The 15,053-nt window shown below is 67.0% G+C and overlaps 2 protein-coding genes across 2 annotated transcripts; both read right to left on the bottom strand.

The window, feature by feature from the left end:
* Positions 1 to 133: 133 nt before the first annotated feature.
* On the bottom strand, positions 134 to 3,193 carry CDKN2D (cyclin dependent kinase inhibitor 2D). Its single transcript, XM_067560591.1, is given in 3 exon segments — positions 134 to 1,950; positions 2,650 to 2,807; positions 2,965 to 3,193. Coding segments are annotated over 3 exon segments (747 nt in total). The 3' UTR covers positions 134 to 1,590.
* Positions 3,194 to 3,808: 615 nt separating this feature from the next.
* On the bottom strand, positions 3,809 to 11,222 carry AP1M2 (adaptor related protein complex 1 subunit mu 2). Its single transcript, XM_067560394.1, has 12 exons — positions 11,087 to 11,222; positions 10,161 to 10,317; positions 9,821 to 9,888; positions 9,272 to 9,402; positions 8,880 to 9,027; positions 8,422 to 8,548; positions 7,909 to 8,051; positions 7,468 to 7,539; positions 6,702 to 6,860; positions 6,271 to 6,396; positions 5,202 to 5,277; positions 3,809 to 4,911 (listed from the first exon to the last, which is right to left on the bottom strand). Exons 1-12 carry the CDS (start codon positions 11,126 to 11,128, stop codon positions 4,889 to 4,891), a joined length of 1,272 nt encoding a protein of 423 aa, XP_067416495.1. The 5' UTR covers positions 11,129 to 11,222; the 3' UTR covers positions 3,809 to 4,888.
* Positions 11,223 to 15,053: the final 3,831 nt, after the last annotated feature.

The following is a 15,053-nucleotide window of genomic DNA, read 5'->3' as shown; positions in this document are numbered from 1 at the left end:
TGGGGTCTAGTGGCTAGAGCAGAGGGTGCTGGAATCCAGGACTCTGTTGCAATCTGTGACACTTCAGAAAAATCACTTCCCCTCCCTTTCTCTTGTATCACATGAGAGCGGGGAAGGGACGTTTGACTGTAAAGTGCATCGAGATCCTCATTGCTCCCCACACCCTGCTTGCAAGGAGCCCCCAGCGCCGCCCACGCCTCACTGCTGGATGCGAAAGGAAGAGCCAGGACTGGTCATCCACAAATATTAATTTAATGGTTAAAAACATTAAATTATCCCCCACAACATTTCCTCCAAAGCACAATAAATAGAATCTGGTTTAATCTTTTCTTTGTTTAAAAAAACACTATGTACACAGCACAGACCCACAAATTCATCCAGGGACCAGGCTGCTCCCAGAAGAATGAAGCTCAAACACACGGGCGCTCCAGGGGAAGGGACGCTGCTCCCCCGTCCCCAAGGGCCTAGCAGGGGAGGGAAATAACCAGCCACGGTAGCCAAACCGTGGCTAGTGTGTGGCTTGCAGAGACCAGAGCGAGCTGCATTGCATGCTGGGATATGTAGTCTCTAGGGCAGCCAGGCCCAAGGCCTAGATGGGGAGGGGAGCACGGCGCTGATCTCGGAGCCGGAATGGGGGTGCCATTGCTTCAGAGTGGAAACCGCACGGGCGAGGTGCAACACACTCTAACACCAGCCCCATGTGCTGCCACAGGGAATCTCAACCACTGGCAGGCCCTAGACATCGAGGGGTATGAGCCCCATAGCCGCTGCTCAAATCCAGCCCCAGGTGGGGTGCCCAGCACCTGCTGCACTGGGCTCTAACCTCCTGCCCCCCCACTCCCATCAGCTGGGCCCCATTAACCCTTTGCATGCCACAGTTCCCAGTGCCCCTGCCAGCCCCACGCCCCTCGGCTGGGTTCAATGCAAAACGGACAATCACAAGGTAACCTGTACAGGGGGAGGGGGCTCTCCCAATGTGGGGGTGGGGAGAGACCAGAGAGCACCCTGCACAGAGTTCTCTCCTGGGGGGCTGCACAGCCCCCCGCCCATCTGCAGTGCACTGAAGCGGGAGGGGGGCCAGGAAGGTCTGGCTTGGCAGCTGCAGTGTCACTGTCAGCGGGCCCCCTCCCCACCTCAGACAGGCTTCCCAGCATGCAGATATCCCCTCCCGGCACCGGGTTAGGAAGCTGCACAGGGATCGGAGTTCGAATCATGGGCAGCCAAACCAGGCATTCTCCACCCCTTCCCTCTTCCACACGGCAGCAACCCGGGAGGGAGGGGACAGGAAGCGCATGCATGGCAGGGAGAGCCCCCCCCAACCCCCCACTTGAGAACATCCCAGGAAGGGAGAAAAGCACCCACAAAAAATATAAATAGAAACAACAGTGAAAGTTAAAGACGAACTCTGAGGTAGGTGGGGGGCGGGGAGCTGCCTTTACGGGGCCCGTGAATTAGGACAGGAGGGGGCAGGCAAGTCCCGTTGGGGCGGGTGCAATGGGGGGAGTGGGTATGTACAAGGAGGAGCCAGCGACCCCCACCCCAGAGCAGTGCCACCTCCTCCTGCCCCTCGGGGTCCCGGGCAGGAAGGGGTTACGCCGGGGCAGAGAGATGCTGCTCCAGGATGGCCCCAATGTGCGAGAGGCCCAGGTGACGGGCAAGCTCCAGCGGGGTGCGCCCCTCGGCGTCATGGTGCCGCAGGTTGGACTTGGGCGCCAGGTAACGCACCACCTCCGTGTGACCCTCCCGGACGGCCACGTGGATGGGCAGCGCCCCTGTGCCGTCAGGCACGTTGACATCGGCCCCGTGCTCCACCAGCACACACAGCGTGTCCAGGAAGCCGGTGCGGGCGGCGTCGTGGGCGGGCGCCCGGCCGGCCTCGTCCTGGATGTTGGGGCTGGCCCCCTGCTTCAGCAGCTCCTGCGCCACAAAGGGGTTGCCGAACATCATCACCTGGGTGGGCAGAAAGAAGGTGACACGCAGCCCAGGGGGGGAGGGGATTCGAACTCAGGGCAGCTGGGAACTGCGGCCCCTGACTGGCATTCGAACCCAGAGCCCGCACTCCGTTCTAACCAGGGAGCGGACAGGGACTGGGCTCAAACCAAGGCCCCCCCCGACACTGGAGCCAGGCCAAGTGGCAGCCTGGGGGGGGCGGAGCTGTGTCAGGGCCCAGCCCTTGTTTGGTCTGCACCCCCCCAGCTGTTTATAAACATCCCTGGCTTGTTTGGGAGGCACCTGCCCGGGCGATTAGTGCCGGGGGGGGGGGGGAGCAGGGACCTGGGGCAGGAAGGCATGAGGGGGACCCGGGTGCTGAGGGGGACACAGGAGGGCCCAGGAGGGATGGGCCCCGGAGGGGGGGGTTATCTGGAGGAGACGATTGGGGAACAGAGGCTGGGACCTGCCGGCTCCCAGCGCTTTCGGGGTCGGGAGACCCTGGGCCGGACAGCCGGGGCGCGCAGGAGCTGCGGGCTCCCTCACCCCCCAGCTGCCCTTCGCCCAGCGCCTGGGATGCGGCGTGGCGCAGGCAGCGCCCGCGGGGAAGCTGGGGGGACCCCCAAGTGCCAGGTGGGGCAAGCGGGGGGCTCCCCCGGCGGGAGGAAAGACGCCCGGGCTCCAGCCCCGGCGGGGGGGTGTCCCGGGCCGCGCCCCCACCTGCAGCGCCGTCTTGCCGAAGCGGTTGTGCGAGTCGGGATGGAGCAGCTCCTGGTGCAGGAGGCGGCGCAGCTCGGCCAGGTCCCCGCGGGCGGCGGCTCCGCTCAGCCGGTCCCCGGCGCCGATCTCGTCCCCCAGCAGCATGGCCGGGCCGGGACCTGGGGGCAGAGAGAGACACGGGGGTGTCAGCCCGCAGCCCGCCGGCCGGCTCCCCCCGGCGCCCCCCGGCCCGGCCCGGCCCCCAGCGGCTCCCCGCTCCGCACCGGGGCCGCCCGCGCCCAGCCCCCTGCACCCAGCCCGGCTGCGGCTGCTCACCCTGCGCGGGGCGTCTGCGGCAGCGGAGCCGGCGGCGGCGGCACTGCGGGGACCGAGGAGGGCGGGGGCCGGGCGGGGGGCGGAGGCGGGGCTGGCGCGGGGCGGGGCGGGGCGGGGGCAGCCTCGGCGACGCGGGGCCGGGCAGCGGCTGGGCGGGTCCCCGCGCTCGGCTCCGCCCACGTGGCCGCCCCGTGTTTGTTTTTCTCTCCCTGCTCCGGGCTCGCTACATTGTGTCCGAGCCGGCCCCCGCCTTGGCCACGCCCCCTCCCCCGGACTGGCCAATCGGAGCCCGGCTCCGGGCAAGCTGGCGGAGCCTCTCGCCCTCTGATTGGCCGCTGGGAGGCGGCACGGAGGGCGGGGCTCCCGGATTCAAACGCGGCTGGTTCGGGCGGGAAGGAGGCGGCGGCGCAGGGGTGACTCGGGCCCCCCCGTGTCCCCTCCCGGGGACAGGGAGCACCTGAGCCGCCCCTCCCCCTCCGGGCCCGGACCCCTCCGTGCTAGGGATCCCCAGACAACAGCCCCCCCGGGGCTGCCCCCAGCTCGTGCTCTGCCCCCCGCTGGGGGTTCCCCGGGGCTGAGCCCCCCCCCAGCCCATGGGGCCGCCCGGAACACCCCAGCCCGGGCTGTGCCCCTTCCTTGGACCCCCCCACGCCCTGCTGGGGGGGAACGTTTGGACAGGAGCGGGGGGCTGGTGGCAGGCAGTGACCCCTCCCCCCCCGGGCACCGCCAGCTGCCATGCAGCAGCCCCCTTTGCCGCCCCATGCCGGGAGGGGGATCGATTCCTTTCAGTGCCAGCCGGCTCAGCGCCCCCCTGCAGCCGCTCACGCCCCTGGCACCAGCGCCCAGCTGCGGGGGGCTCGCCTTTCCTGCAGGGCTATTAATAAACGTCTGGCGGGGGAGCAGCCGCTGGGTTAGAACTGGCAGCGGCCCCCCGACACCCGGCCTGACGGGCCCACGCACCCTGGGCCGCAGCCCCCGCTGGGGACCCGCTTTGGGCCCACCCCCCTTTTCCTACAAGCAATGGGTCAGATCCTGGCCCCGGGGAAGTGGAGCAGGCGGGGCCTGGGCAGAACTCAGCCGCAGCTCTCTGCCCCCCCCCCGGTCCTGATCCACAGCACGGGGATCCATATCACAGCTGCCAGCAGAGGGGACGGGGCTGGCCGCGCCAGGCCGCTCTGGGTAGGAGGCTGCTGGAGAAGAGATGCTCGCTGCGGGGGCTGATCGACATGGAAGTGAGCTTTGCCAGCCTGCAGCAGCACAGGCCCCCCCCAGCCTGCTCTCCCGTCCCAGCCACTCTGTCAGGGGAAGGCGCCCGGCCCTCTGCGGTGCTGGGAGACCTTGGCCCCGGGCTTCCCTCCTGACCCCTGGTAGAGGTTGGCTCATGCCCTGAAGCAGGTGGGTTTAGATCCCAGCCCAGCCCTCAGGTTATTTCGTCCTCCCTTGAGTTCCTTGCCGGGCCCAATCCTGTGCTCAGTGACCCACATCCAGCCCTGTGGCCTGCAATAGGACAGAACGGAGGGCAGAACGCGGCCCACTCCCCTCATACTTCACCCCTCTCTGGGCCCCGCCCAGGTACCAGCAGCACCTTCCAGCCCACAGAGGGCAGGAGAACCCCTCCCCGCTTCGCATCAGACACCCCCACCCGGGACTCAAACCATCCTCAGAGCCGGGCGAAGTTCAGTTTCTCTTTATAAGGACAGACAAGTCAGGAGAAAGAACCAGGCCGGAGGCAGTCGGTTCTGAGAGTCGGCCCGACTCCAGCCGGCCAAGGGCAGGGCAGAGCAGCGGCAGCCCAGGGAAAAAGCAGACGAAGAAAATTCACTCTCGCAGGGGCCTGTCTAGATTCAAAGGGCTCGATAGGGTCTGGGGGCTCCAGCCTCCTTCCAGCGTGGGGCGGCAGGACCCCTCGGGGCCCAGCTGGCACCTAGTGGGTGCGGAGCTGATAGTCTGGAATGAGAAAGGGAGACGTGGGCGTAAAATGGGGCGCCAGGGGGCGCGGGGACCATCAAAGCCCGGCTGCACCTTTGGATCACGGCAGCGCAAGGTGCACCGTAGCCCTGTGACCCTCCCCGGCCAGGGTGCCTCCACCTGTGCCAGAATCTGCCCCCCTTCATCAGACCCCCACTCCCACAGCCAGGGGGCTGATACCGAGTGAGCTTCCCCCATCTAGGCCTGAGCGGGGAGGCCCAGGGGACTGGCCAAAGCACCCCCCACCTAGGCAGGCCAGGGTGACTCACCCCCGCTCTGGGTGATGTACCGCACCCAGGGCAGCGCCTGGTATCCGCTCTTCTCAATGATCTTCATGTAGCGCACCTGAGGGGGGGAGAGGCACAAGGCAGGCAGGTAGATGGTGGGAATGCCCCCCCCCCCACGCACTGGCACGGCCAGGGGCAGCTCCAGCCTCTTCTCAGCTCAGCGCTGTACCCCCCCGCCCCCAGCTACCCAGCCACCGGGACCTTCCCCTCCGGCCCCTCTCCTGCCTCAGCCAGCCAGAGATCTCAGACACGCTGCAAACGGCAGCGCCCTGCCCCACTTGTTACACCGGGGCAAACCGAAGCACGGGCCTGCCCCCAGCGCTGGAGCAGAGCACAGCCCTGGCCCGGCCTCCCTGCGTCTCAAACCCATCGGTTTCCCTTCGCCCCGGGCACCCTGCAGACAACCCGGCCTCTGCGTTAGGGTCACCGGCTGCTCCCCGCTGCAGAGCCCCATTGCGCCCCATTGCCAGCTACTGAGCCGTGGTCCTGGGGGGGCTCCTGCATCCTGGGACTGGCTCCCTCCTAGCGCCACAGCACAGCGACCACACCCCCGGCAGTCACGTGGGAACCGGAGTGCGCCAGCGCTGGTTACGGCAGAGCATTGGGGGGGAGGGGGTGGTGCAGGCCCAGTGGGACTGGATTATGGAACCAGCGCATCTTCCCTGGGCCAGCCCCCCGCAGCTCAGCCCCCCACCCGTACAGAGCCAGGAGGTTGGGGCGCAGGGGGGGGCCGTAGGCAGGATGGCATGGAGAGACCAGGGTGGGATGGCATGGAGGCTGGCAGCTCTGATGGCACCGTGAGCAGGGGGAGGGGTGATGGGGGGTCTCCCCACACCCAAGAGAGGCACTGGCTGCCCCCCAAGTCAGCCCCCCCCCCAGGTCACTGGCATAGGAAAGGGTATAGCCCCCCCCCCCGGGGTTCCCTTGCCCTGCCAGGTTTCCCTAGCCACCTTCCAGACTCCCCAGTCACCCTCCCCACACCCAGCCCCCCATGTTCTCACCTCCCCACACCCAGCGCCCCCCCCCCCCCCCCCGGGCCTCGCCTGCTTACCTGGATCCCTGAGACGGTGAAGTAGGGGATCTCGAAGCGGACGGAGATGGGCGGCCGCCCCTCCACATCCTCTGTCTCCACGCTGGGCAGCCCGAAGTGGGCCCGCATCAGGAACTCCTTCCCACCCTGCGGAGACCGGGACAGCCCTCAAAAGGAAACTGAGGCAGGCTACCACAGGCCCCACCCCCGCTTCCAGCATCTCTATGAACAGCCAGGCGACCCGGGGATGCATTCAACCGGATTGGGAGCAGGAAAGTGACTTGCCCAAGGTTACTTAGCGAGTCAGTGGCAGGGCCAGAACCCAGGAGTCCTGGCTCCCAGTCCACCTGCTCTAACCACTAGACACCACTCCCCTCCCAGAGCCAGGGATAGAACCCAGGAGTCCTGCCCCTAAGCCCTTGCCAGTGCAGGGGGCCGGAAGCTGCTCTCACCGGGAACGACTTGATGCTCCAGACGACGATGTTCTTCTCGGGCAGGTACTTGGCGCTGCCGACGCTGGTCTTGAACTTGGGGGAGTCGGCGTCGCTGGGGACGGGGACCCAGATCTCCACCCCGTTGGCCACCGACTGCTTCTTGAACTGGCCCTTCGCCTTCCCAGGGCAAGGGGGAAACGCAGTGTCAGGGCATCCCTGTCACAGCTCAGCGACCCCACGAGCGGCGCCAGCTGGGGGCCGAGGGGGTGTGAGGTCAGAGCCTCCCGCGGCTCAGCCGGGAAGGCAGCAGAGTTACTGCACGGAGGCGTGGAAGACGCTGGGCCTGGCAGCCAAAGGGAGGCTAGCAGAGAGGTCTCCTGTCCGGGTGCTTGTCCAAGCCATCCGCCTGCCCTCTGTCCCCACGTTACAGGTGGGGAAACTGAGGCACAGGGCAGCGTGAGCGACACACTCAGGGTCATGCAGGGAATTGAACCAGGTCTCATGAGGCTACGGGGGAGTCCTACCTACTAGGCCATCCTTCCTCACTAGACTCTTACCCCATTGGGGGCATATAACCTGGTGTTCATTCCCCTTGGCAGGCTGGGGGCCTCGTGGGGGGAGTCAGTGCAGGTCAAGGGGGATCAAACACCCCGTTAACTCTAGGGGTTCCCACACAGCAGTGTGAAAATCCTGGGGGTGCCAGGCCAGGCCATGGTGGGTTACCCCTACCCGCTCCCACCCCCTGGGGCAGCCTTCGGGATGAGGGGGTTTCCCTGAGGCCCACCTTGACCATGATCTCCACGCGGCTGTGGGAGAACTTCTCGATGACCGACTCGATCCAGATGAGAGGCTTCACCTTCCCGCCGGGAGAGAGAAGGGAGAGTCAGACCCTGGCCGGGGCACGACAATCCACCCCCCGCTTTGCGGATGGGGTGGTTGGCAGCTCAGCAAAGGGGAAGGGAGTCGCTCAAGGTCCCCCAGCGAGTCATTGGGAGATCCAGGGACAGAACCCAGGAGTCCTGGCTCCCGACCCCCAGCTCCAGCCCACTGGATCCCCACTCCCCTGCCAGAGCTAGGAACGGATCCCAGGAGCCCTGGGTCCCAGCCTCGCCTCCCCCAGCCACCCAGCCGTATTCCCTCCAGGATCATGTGTCAGACAGGGAGCGCGGGGGGGGACACAGGCCTGAGCGTGGAGCCGTGCCCTCCCTTCGCCCCCCCCGCCCACCTGCGTGTTGAGCCGGTAGGACATGAGTTCGAAGTCTCCGTCGGGCGGGATGAAGGAGATGGTTCGGTCGTTGTCGAAGCGCGAGAGCCGCACGCACTGGTGGAACTTGACGTCTTCCAGCTCCACCGACTTGTTCTTGCCACCTGGAACTCCGAGCAGAGGGGGCAGCTGCTGGGGGGCAGCTGAAGGGCGGGGGGGGGGGGGGGGGGGGGGGGAGCCCCGCAGGCACTAAAGATCTACTGCTCTACGATGAGAAGCTAAAAGCCAAGACGCAGTTTATGTAGGACCTACAATAACTCGAGGTGCTCACGGGAGCTCTGCCGCGGGGCAGGGGTTGGCCTGTGGGGTCGGCTAGCGGGATCCAGGTTCCATGAGCCACCAGCCGCCAGGCACCACTTCTGTAGCATGGCCCTGCCCCTCCAGGCAGGGAGCGCCCCCTTGTAACCGCTCTCTGCCCCGCCCAGAAGGGGTTAACCCGCGGGAGGGGGCGCGGCAGGTTCCCCCTGTACTCACGTCCGGTCAGCTCGAAGAGCATGCGGTCGTTGAGGCCCAGGCGCAGCTCGGGCATGCCGGAGAGGAAAACCTTCAGCTTGACGGAGCCCACGACCTCGCTCAGCAGGACGCTGCCGTTCGTGTTGACCTGGGCGGGGGGCAGCGAGCGAGGTCACTGGAGGGGCCCTCGCCCCCTCCTCCCCCAGCCCCTCTGCCCACGGCCAGGCACTTGCTCAGGTCTGCCCACCGTCCCTCCCCCAGGAGCCAGGTGCGGCCCCGGCACAAGCGGGGGGCTCTGGGCTGGCTGGGCAAAGGACGGAAGGGAGCTGGGGGGCGAGCGCCAGGGCAGGGAGCCCCACGTCGCAGGTCAAGGCTGGAGGCGGCTCTGGCGGGGGGCGTCTCTCCAGCCCCCGGGACCCCTCGGGCCAATCCCCTCCGGCCACGCGCCCCCCCCTGCGCCCGCCCCCCCCGCTACTCACCAGCAGGTTCACGGACTCGATGACGTCGATGAAAACCTCGTTCTTCTTGTACTTGATGCCCTCCGAGCGCCAGGAGACGGCGTTGGTGACCGTGGGGGGCACATGGGACTTGCTCGTCTCCAGCTTGTTGCCTTGCTGGGTGATGTACCTGGGGACGACGCCCGGTTAGAGGAGCCCTTCTCCTCCCCTGGGGACAGCCCTGCAAATCCTGCCCCCAGCTGGAGAGATCCCAGGTCCCCCCACCTCCACCCCCGAGCCCGGCAGGAAAGGAACCTCTCTGTATTAGCCTCCGTTTCCGGAGCGTCTCCATTCCTCTTGTTTTCACTGGCCGCCTTCCCAGGGCCCAGCTCCCAGTCGCGTGCATCCACCAGCCCCGGGGCCGGGCCACTCACTCCTGCAGGATTTTGCTGTCCGTCGTCTGGGGGAAGCCGAAATCCATCAGCTCGTCCAGCAGCTCGTAGATGACAACGAAGTTGTCTCGGATGCTCTCCTCCTCCAGCTCCTTAAAGTACTCGGAGAAGACCTGGGAGCGGGGCAGGAGCACCAGCGACCTCAGACGCCCCTCGGTCACCCGCCTCTTCCTGGGGGCGAGGCAGGATCCTCCTCCCCCCCAGGGAATAACCCGAGGCCCAGCTCAGTCAGCGGCTGGAGACCGGGCCAGGGAGTGGGGAGCTAAGGGCTGGCCAGGCCAGTTTGTTCTGGGGTCACACCAAGCTGGGCCAGGCCAGGCCAGGCGGGCGGATCAAGTGTATCCGTCCTGGGATCACACTAAGCTCCGACGTCCAGGGCTTTGACGGCTCCCCACGCAGACACCGGCTAGCCGCAGTGGGGTCACGGCACGGTTACAAGGCCGTGCCCCCACCCAGAGGCGTTGCAGAGGATGCGCCCCCATGGGAACCGGCCCCATGGTGGCCAGCACCCCGTGGGAATCGGCCGCTTACCTCCACCACCTTGTAGAGGAAGGAATAGACCAGCGAGGCGTTGGCGTTCTTCGTGGTGGTGGCCACCACTGCGGGGCAGCGGAGTGGGTTAAGGAAAAGGGGGGACAGGATCGCGGGAGCCCACCCCTGGGAGCAGGTGCCACGTTCTGCCCGCCCGCCTCACCCCTGCCCCGGGAGGTGGTGGCTCTGGCCCGGCTGCCGCTTAGCGCGGGCAGGCTGGGAACATGGCACCGGTGGACCATGCACGCCGGAGCTCGGAGGGCAAAGGGGCCCGACCCAGGCCCGTCTCCCTCCCCCAGGCCGAGCGGAGGGGCTGGTGGAGCGCGGCGCGGGAGGATACGGTAGAGGTTGGTGTGCTTGATCCAGAGGAAGTGGACTTTGCCGTGGGCCAGCAGCGGGGTCAGGGCCCCCTCCTCCTCCTTCCGCATCAGCAGCGGCATGAAGTGGTCGATCTCCGCCATGCTCACGTCCCCCTTGTAGTTCCGGGAGATCAGCGGCTGCGGGACAAAGGGGCTGGGCCTGGGGGCATGTGGGCACAGACCCACGGGAGCCCCCCCCAGGGATCCCCCATCTGCAGCCCTGGCCCCCACGGGGACCCACTCCCCCACTAGCCGTTCCCCACAGCGAAGATTTCGCCCCGTCCCACCGCGGGCCCCGGGGCCGTTCATTCATTCAGGTGAGTGGACTGGTGGACTCCCCCTCAGGGCAGTCCTGGCGTGGGGGGGCCACCCCCCTCCTGAGCTAGCTGGCTGGTCTGCCGGGCTCCCCCCTGCCCCCCAGGCCCAGGTGAGCAGTGCCCGAGATCCATCAGGGTGGGCCGAGGCCTTTGTGGGCAGGTTGCCCCCCATCTGCCCCAGGGGAGCTGGAGCTGGGCACCGAGAGGGGAGACTGGGCTGGACGGGCCTCGGGTCTGGCCAGTCCCACGTTCCCCTGCCCAAGGGCCGCCACAGCCCTGGGGGGCGTGGGACACTCCCCGGCCCGGCCCAGAATCTCAGCTGAGTTACAGCAGCGGGGCTGGGAGCCCGGACTCCTGGGTTCTGTTCTGAGCTCTGGGGCCATGGGGCGTCCCCCCACTTAGTGTCTCAGTTCCCAGTTGTTCAGAGCGGGCGCTGAGGGGCACCGGACGCCCTGAGGCCGGGGCACAGGGTGCTGGGACACACCTGCCTGGGGGGCTGTCTGCAGCTCCCGCTAGGGACCATTTGCAAAGTTCCCCCCTGCCCCCAACGCTCGCTCAGCGGCCGGGGCAGAGCAGGGCCCAGGGCTCACCTTGCCTTTGAGATCCAGGATGAAGACTGCGGAGGCTGACATGGTCCTGGCCTGGCCTGGCCACCCGCACGCACTGGGGCTCCTGTCCTGCCCCTGCTGCTGCTTCCTCCTTCCTGGCTCCCCGCAGAGTCACCTGGGCCAGGTGAGGGAGCTGCGCCCGCAGGTGAGCTGGCCCCTTAAAGGGGAAGTGACACAAATCCGCCAACAGGCAGGCAGGAAGTGGAGAGGCAGCCGCAGAATGAGGGGCCCTGGGACAGGGTGCCCGGAGCCCTTGGCACACCTGGGCCTGCAGCAATGGGCGCCAGGGACAGGCAGAGCTTGTGCCCTCCCTGTCTGCTGGGGCTGAGCTGGCAGCACCTGGGGGTCATTCCCCAGTGGGGGGGAGCAGAGCCCCGGCCTGGGGCAGTCAGCCCGGGAGGGGGCCTAGGGGCCAGTGAGCAGGCAGGCTGTGCCGAGGTGTGGCTGTGCGGGGGTGGGGAAAGGGGGCACTAAGGGGGCCAGGGAGCTGGGGAGCCTTGTGGAGAGACGGGGGAGCAGGACGGGGCAGTGACAGGGGGCAGGAAAGGGGGGGCGGCGCTGAGGGGAGAGATGCTGTGACATGGGGCAAGACAAGCTCCTTGGTCTGCCCTGGGCCCCTGCCCTGCCAGGAATTCCCCAGCCATCCACGCGGGCGCATTCCAGCGGGGTGACCGTGCCGGCCAGGACAATGGGGGGCTGTCTGGGGGGGGAGGGCAGGGCCGGTCCCAGCCGGAATCCAGCCTCCTCTGCGCCCAGCTATGCTGCTTCTCGCTGGTGCGTGGCTGCAGGCATCAAAGGCGGCTTGTTGTGGAGCAGGCGGCGGAGGGAGGTGGGGGCCGGGGCGCACTCAGCGGCGTGGCACAAGCCGCCAGCTCCCAGCGGCGCCAGGGAATGCGCTCGGCGGCTGGGGGAGGCCCCGGGGGAGCCGATGTATTTGAGTCCATTTCCGGCAGAAGATTCTCGCAGGAGCATCTAGAAGCGCTGCCCAGACCCCACCGAGATCTGGGCCTCGTCATGCCGGGCACTGCCCGGACACAGCATGGGAGAGATTCCCTAAACAGCCAAAGGCTGGGAGGGGAAATAGAAGCCCAGAGAGGGACGTGACTTGCCCATGGTCACCCAGCAGGGCAGCGGCAGGGCCAGGAACAGAACCCAGGTGTCCTGAGTCTCAGCCCAGTGCTCCACCCACTAGCCCACTCTGTCTGCGTGGCCTGCCGCAGCGTGTGCTGGCTCTGATGCCTCCTTTCCCCGGACCAGCCGCAGCACGGGACTCTCTGGGCCTTTCCCCACTACGGCGGCTGTGTCCGAGGCATGTTCCGAGCAGGCCATGTGGGGAGCGCGATCTCAGCCCGTGTCCATGTGGGGCAGATGCCCACCTCCCCCAAACCATCCCCTGTTTTCACCCCCCTTTCCACCAACCTCGGCAGAGAGGAGACTTGCTCCCTCCAGACTGGGGGGGGGGGGCATGGCATGGCAAAGGGAAGGGAGGGCTGCGTCCCCGGCCCTGCTGGGGGTCTAAAGCACTTGGGGGGCAGTGCCACTGGCACGTAGTGTGCGCGACTGTACGTGCACGGCCCCTCCTTGCAGAGTTCCCGTCTGCCTGCCCGGGAGCCGGGGCCTCAGGGAGCGATTCCATTGAAACACCCGAACCCCGGCAGGGTCCCCTGCCCATGCGGGCGTCCGGCTCCGCCGCTGCTCCAGCATTCCCCGCTGGTGCTGCCCTCCCACACGGCGTCCCCTGCCGCGAGCCCCAGGGAGTCACCCCAGCACGGGGAGTGGCCCCCCGGGTTCCATGCAGCTGAGCTGCCCAGGGGGCTGAGGGGGTCTCGGAGCCCAGTGAAGGTGCCACCCAAGCCGCCAGGGGCCGGCAGCCTCCCACCCCCTCTAGGCAGGGGATTCGCCCCTTGCAAAGGGACCTGAAGCGGGTCAGCCGGGAGTCAATCAGGAAGGAGCCAGGCCCAGCCCCGCCCTGTCCCCACACACCTCTCCTGACGTGTTTCCCAAGCGAGGCAGCAGGGGGCGCTGGTGCCCCCCTGTAGAGACCAGGGAACCTGTTTCCATGGCAGCGGTTGCTGCCCCTGCATCCCGGGATGTCAGGGCTTTGTCCCTCCCGGGCCAGAGCCTCGCAGCCTCCTCGGGGGGCCGCAGGGAGGTGCAAGGAGCAGGACGCCGGGAGGGCTGGGGTCGGACCTAGGGTCACTTCCCAGCTCTGCCACAGACTCTCCAGGGGGACCTGGGGCCTGTTGCTGCATCTCTCTCTGTTCCCCCTCTGCTGCTCCCCCCACTCTGTCTGGCGTGTCTGTTTAGGTTGGAAATAGGGATTGACTCTGTGTGTCAGGGCAGGGCCCAGCATGACGGGGCCCTGATCTCAGCTGGGGTCTGGGCAGGGCCCGGCACAAGGGGGGCCCTGATCTCAGCTGGGGTCTGGGCAGGGCCTGGCACAAGGGGGGCCCTGATCTCAGCTGGGGTCTGGGCAGGGCCCGGCCTGATCTCAGCTGGGATCTGGGCAGGGCCTCACAAGGGGGACCCTGACCTCGGCTGGGGTCTGGGCAGGGCCTGGCACAAGGGGGGCCCTGACCTCGGCTGGGGTCTGGGCAGGGCCCGGCACAAGGGGGGCCCTGACCTCAGCTGGGGTCTGGGCAGGGCCTGGCACAAGGGGGGCCCTGACCTCGGCTGGGGTCTGGGCAGGGCCTGGCACAAGGGGGGCCCTGACCTCGGCTGGGGTCTGGGCAGGGCCCGGCACAAGGAGGGCCCTGACCTCGGCTGTGGTCTCTCAGCACGGCTGTGCTACATATATGATGAGAAGGGGCAGCTGACATGGAAGAAGCTCAGGAAGAAAACACAGCACCAGGCACTCGCTCGCTGGGCTGGGCAGTGCGCACAGAATCCACCGCCAAGCCACGGGCTCATTCCCTGGGGCCGGGCTCTCCTTTGCATCTCCCGCAGCGCCCAGCGCATCTCTGCCGTCGCGGTGTCTATTTTGGCGGGTATAACCACACTCTGCTGGGGGGCAGCGCCCCATGGCGCAGCGGGGCCCACGCCCAGGGGAATTGGAGGTGGGCAGCGAGCAAGGCCGGGCCGCATAGCGAAGAGCTGGCAGGACTTGCTGGCAGAGTTTCACAAGCGTTCCTGGAGCTGAGGCAGGCAGTGACCAAGCCGCAGGGCTGCAGCCACGTGGGGCTGTGGTTGTGAGTTGCTGTAATAACAGCCCAGGATCACAGGCCGAGCAGCGCACAGGAAATGTGACTGGCCGGCTCCTCATAGGCACTGAGATCACTGGGCGCTGCGGGCAGCCCACGGGCCGTATAGGGTGGAAGGGGCTGGCGCTGTGACACCGAAGGAGGAGCAGGGTGGGGTCCAACGCAAGGAGCAGGGGCAGCATAGAAGGTCCTGGGGGTGCAGGGATCTCTGCAAATATCTCATCACCCTCATGGCCTGCGAGCTGGAAATGTGCTGGTAGAAAGACAAAGGGGCTCAGTGCCTGGGCTCAGCGGCCCCCGCCCCCGAGATGATGCAGGGGGTGAAATTAACAAGGAGTTTTCATTAAAAAAAATCAATCAATCTCTGCGGGCTGATTTGTTATGAGAAGCTGCAAGGTGTCTCCACACGGACTAATGGTCTTATCCAATACAGCTGGGAGCTCAGGCTATGTGGACCCATACGGTATGGCAGGACACGGGATGCTGGACTGTATGGACCTGTAAGTCAGATCCATTAGGAAAGAGCTGTGGCCACTGAGCTCTGAGGCCGGGCAGTACGGTCCCCTATGCAGCAGGCCAATGGGCAGGATGGACCCACCCGTGCGTCTGTTCTGGGCGGTTTCGGTTCTGGCTCGTGCGCCTCACGGTGGCATCAGCTCCAGCGTAGCAGGGGTGGGAACATGGGGGAGGGGAACATGCAGCAGCTGGATCTTGCAGGGCAGAAAGGAGGGGGCTGGGCTACATGGTCC

This window comes from Emydura macquarii, unplaced genomic scaffold, assembly GCF_026122565.2.
Source record: "Emydura macquarii macquarii isolate MOO-44397 ecotype Brisbane River unplaced genomic scaffold, CSIRO-AGI_Emac_v2 contig_2292, whole genome shotgun sequence".
Classification (NCBI taxonomy): domain Eukaryota; kingdom Metazoa; phylum Chordata; order Testudines; family Chelidae; genus Emydura; species Emydura macquarii.
This window is presented reverse-complemented; position numbering and strand designations above follow the sequence as displayed.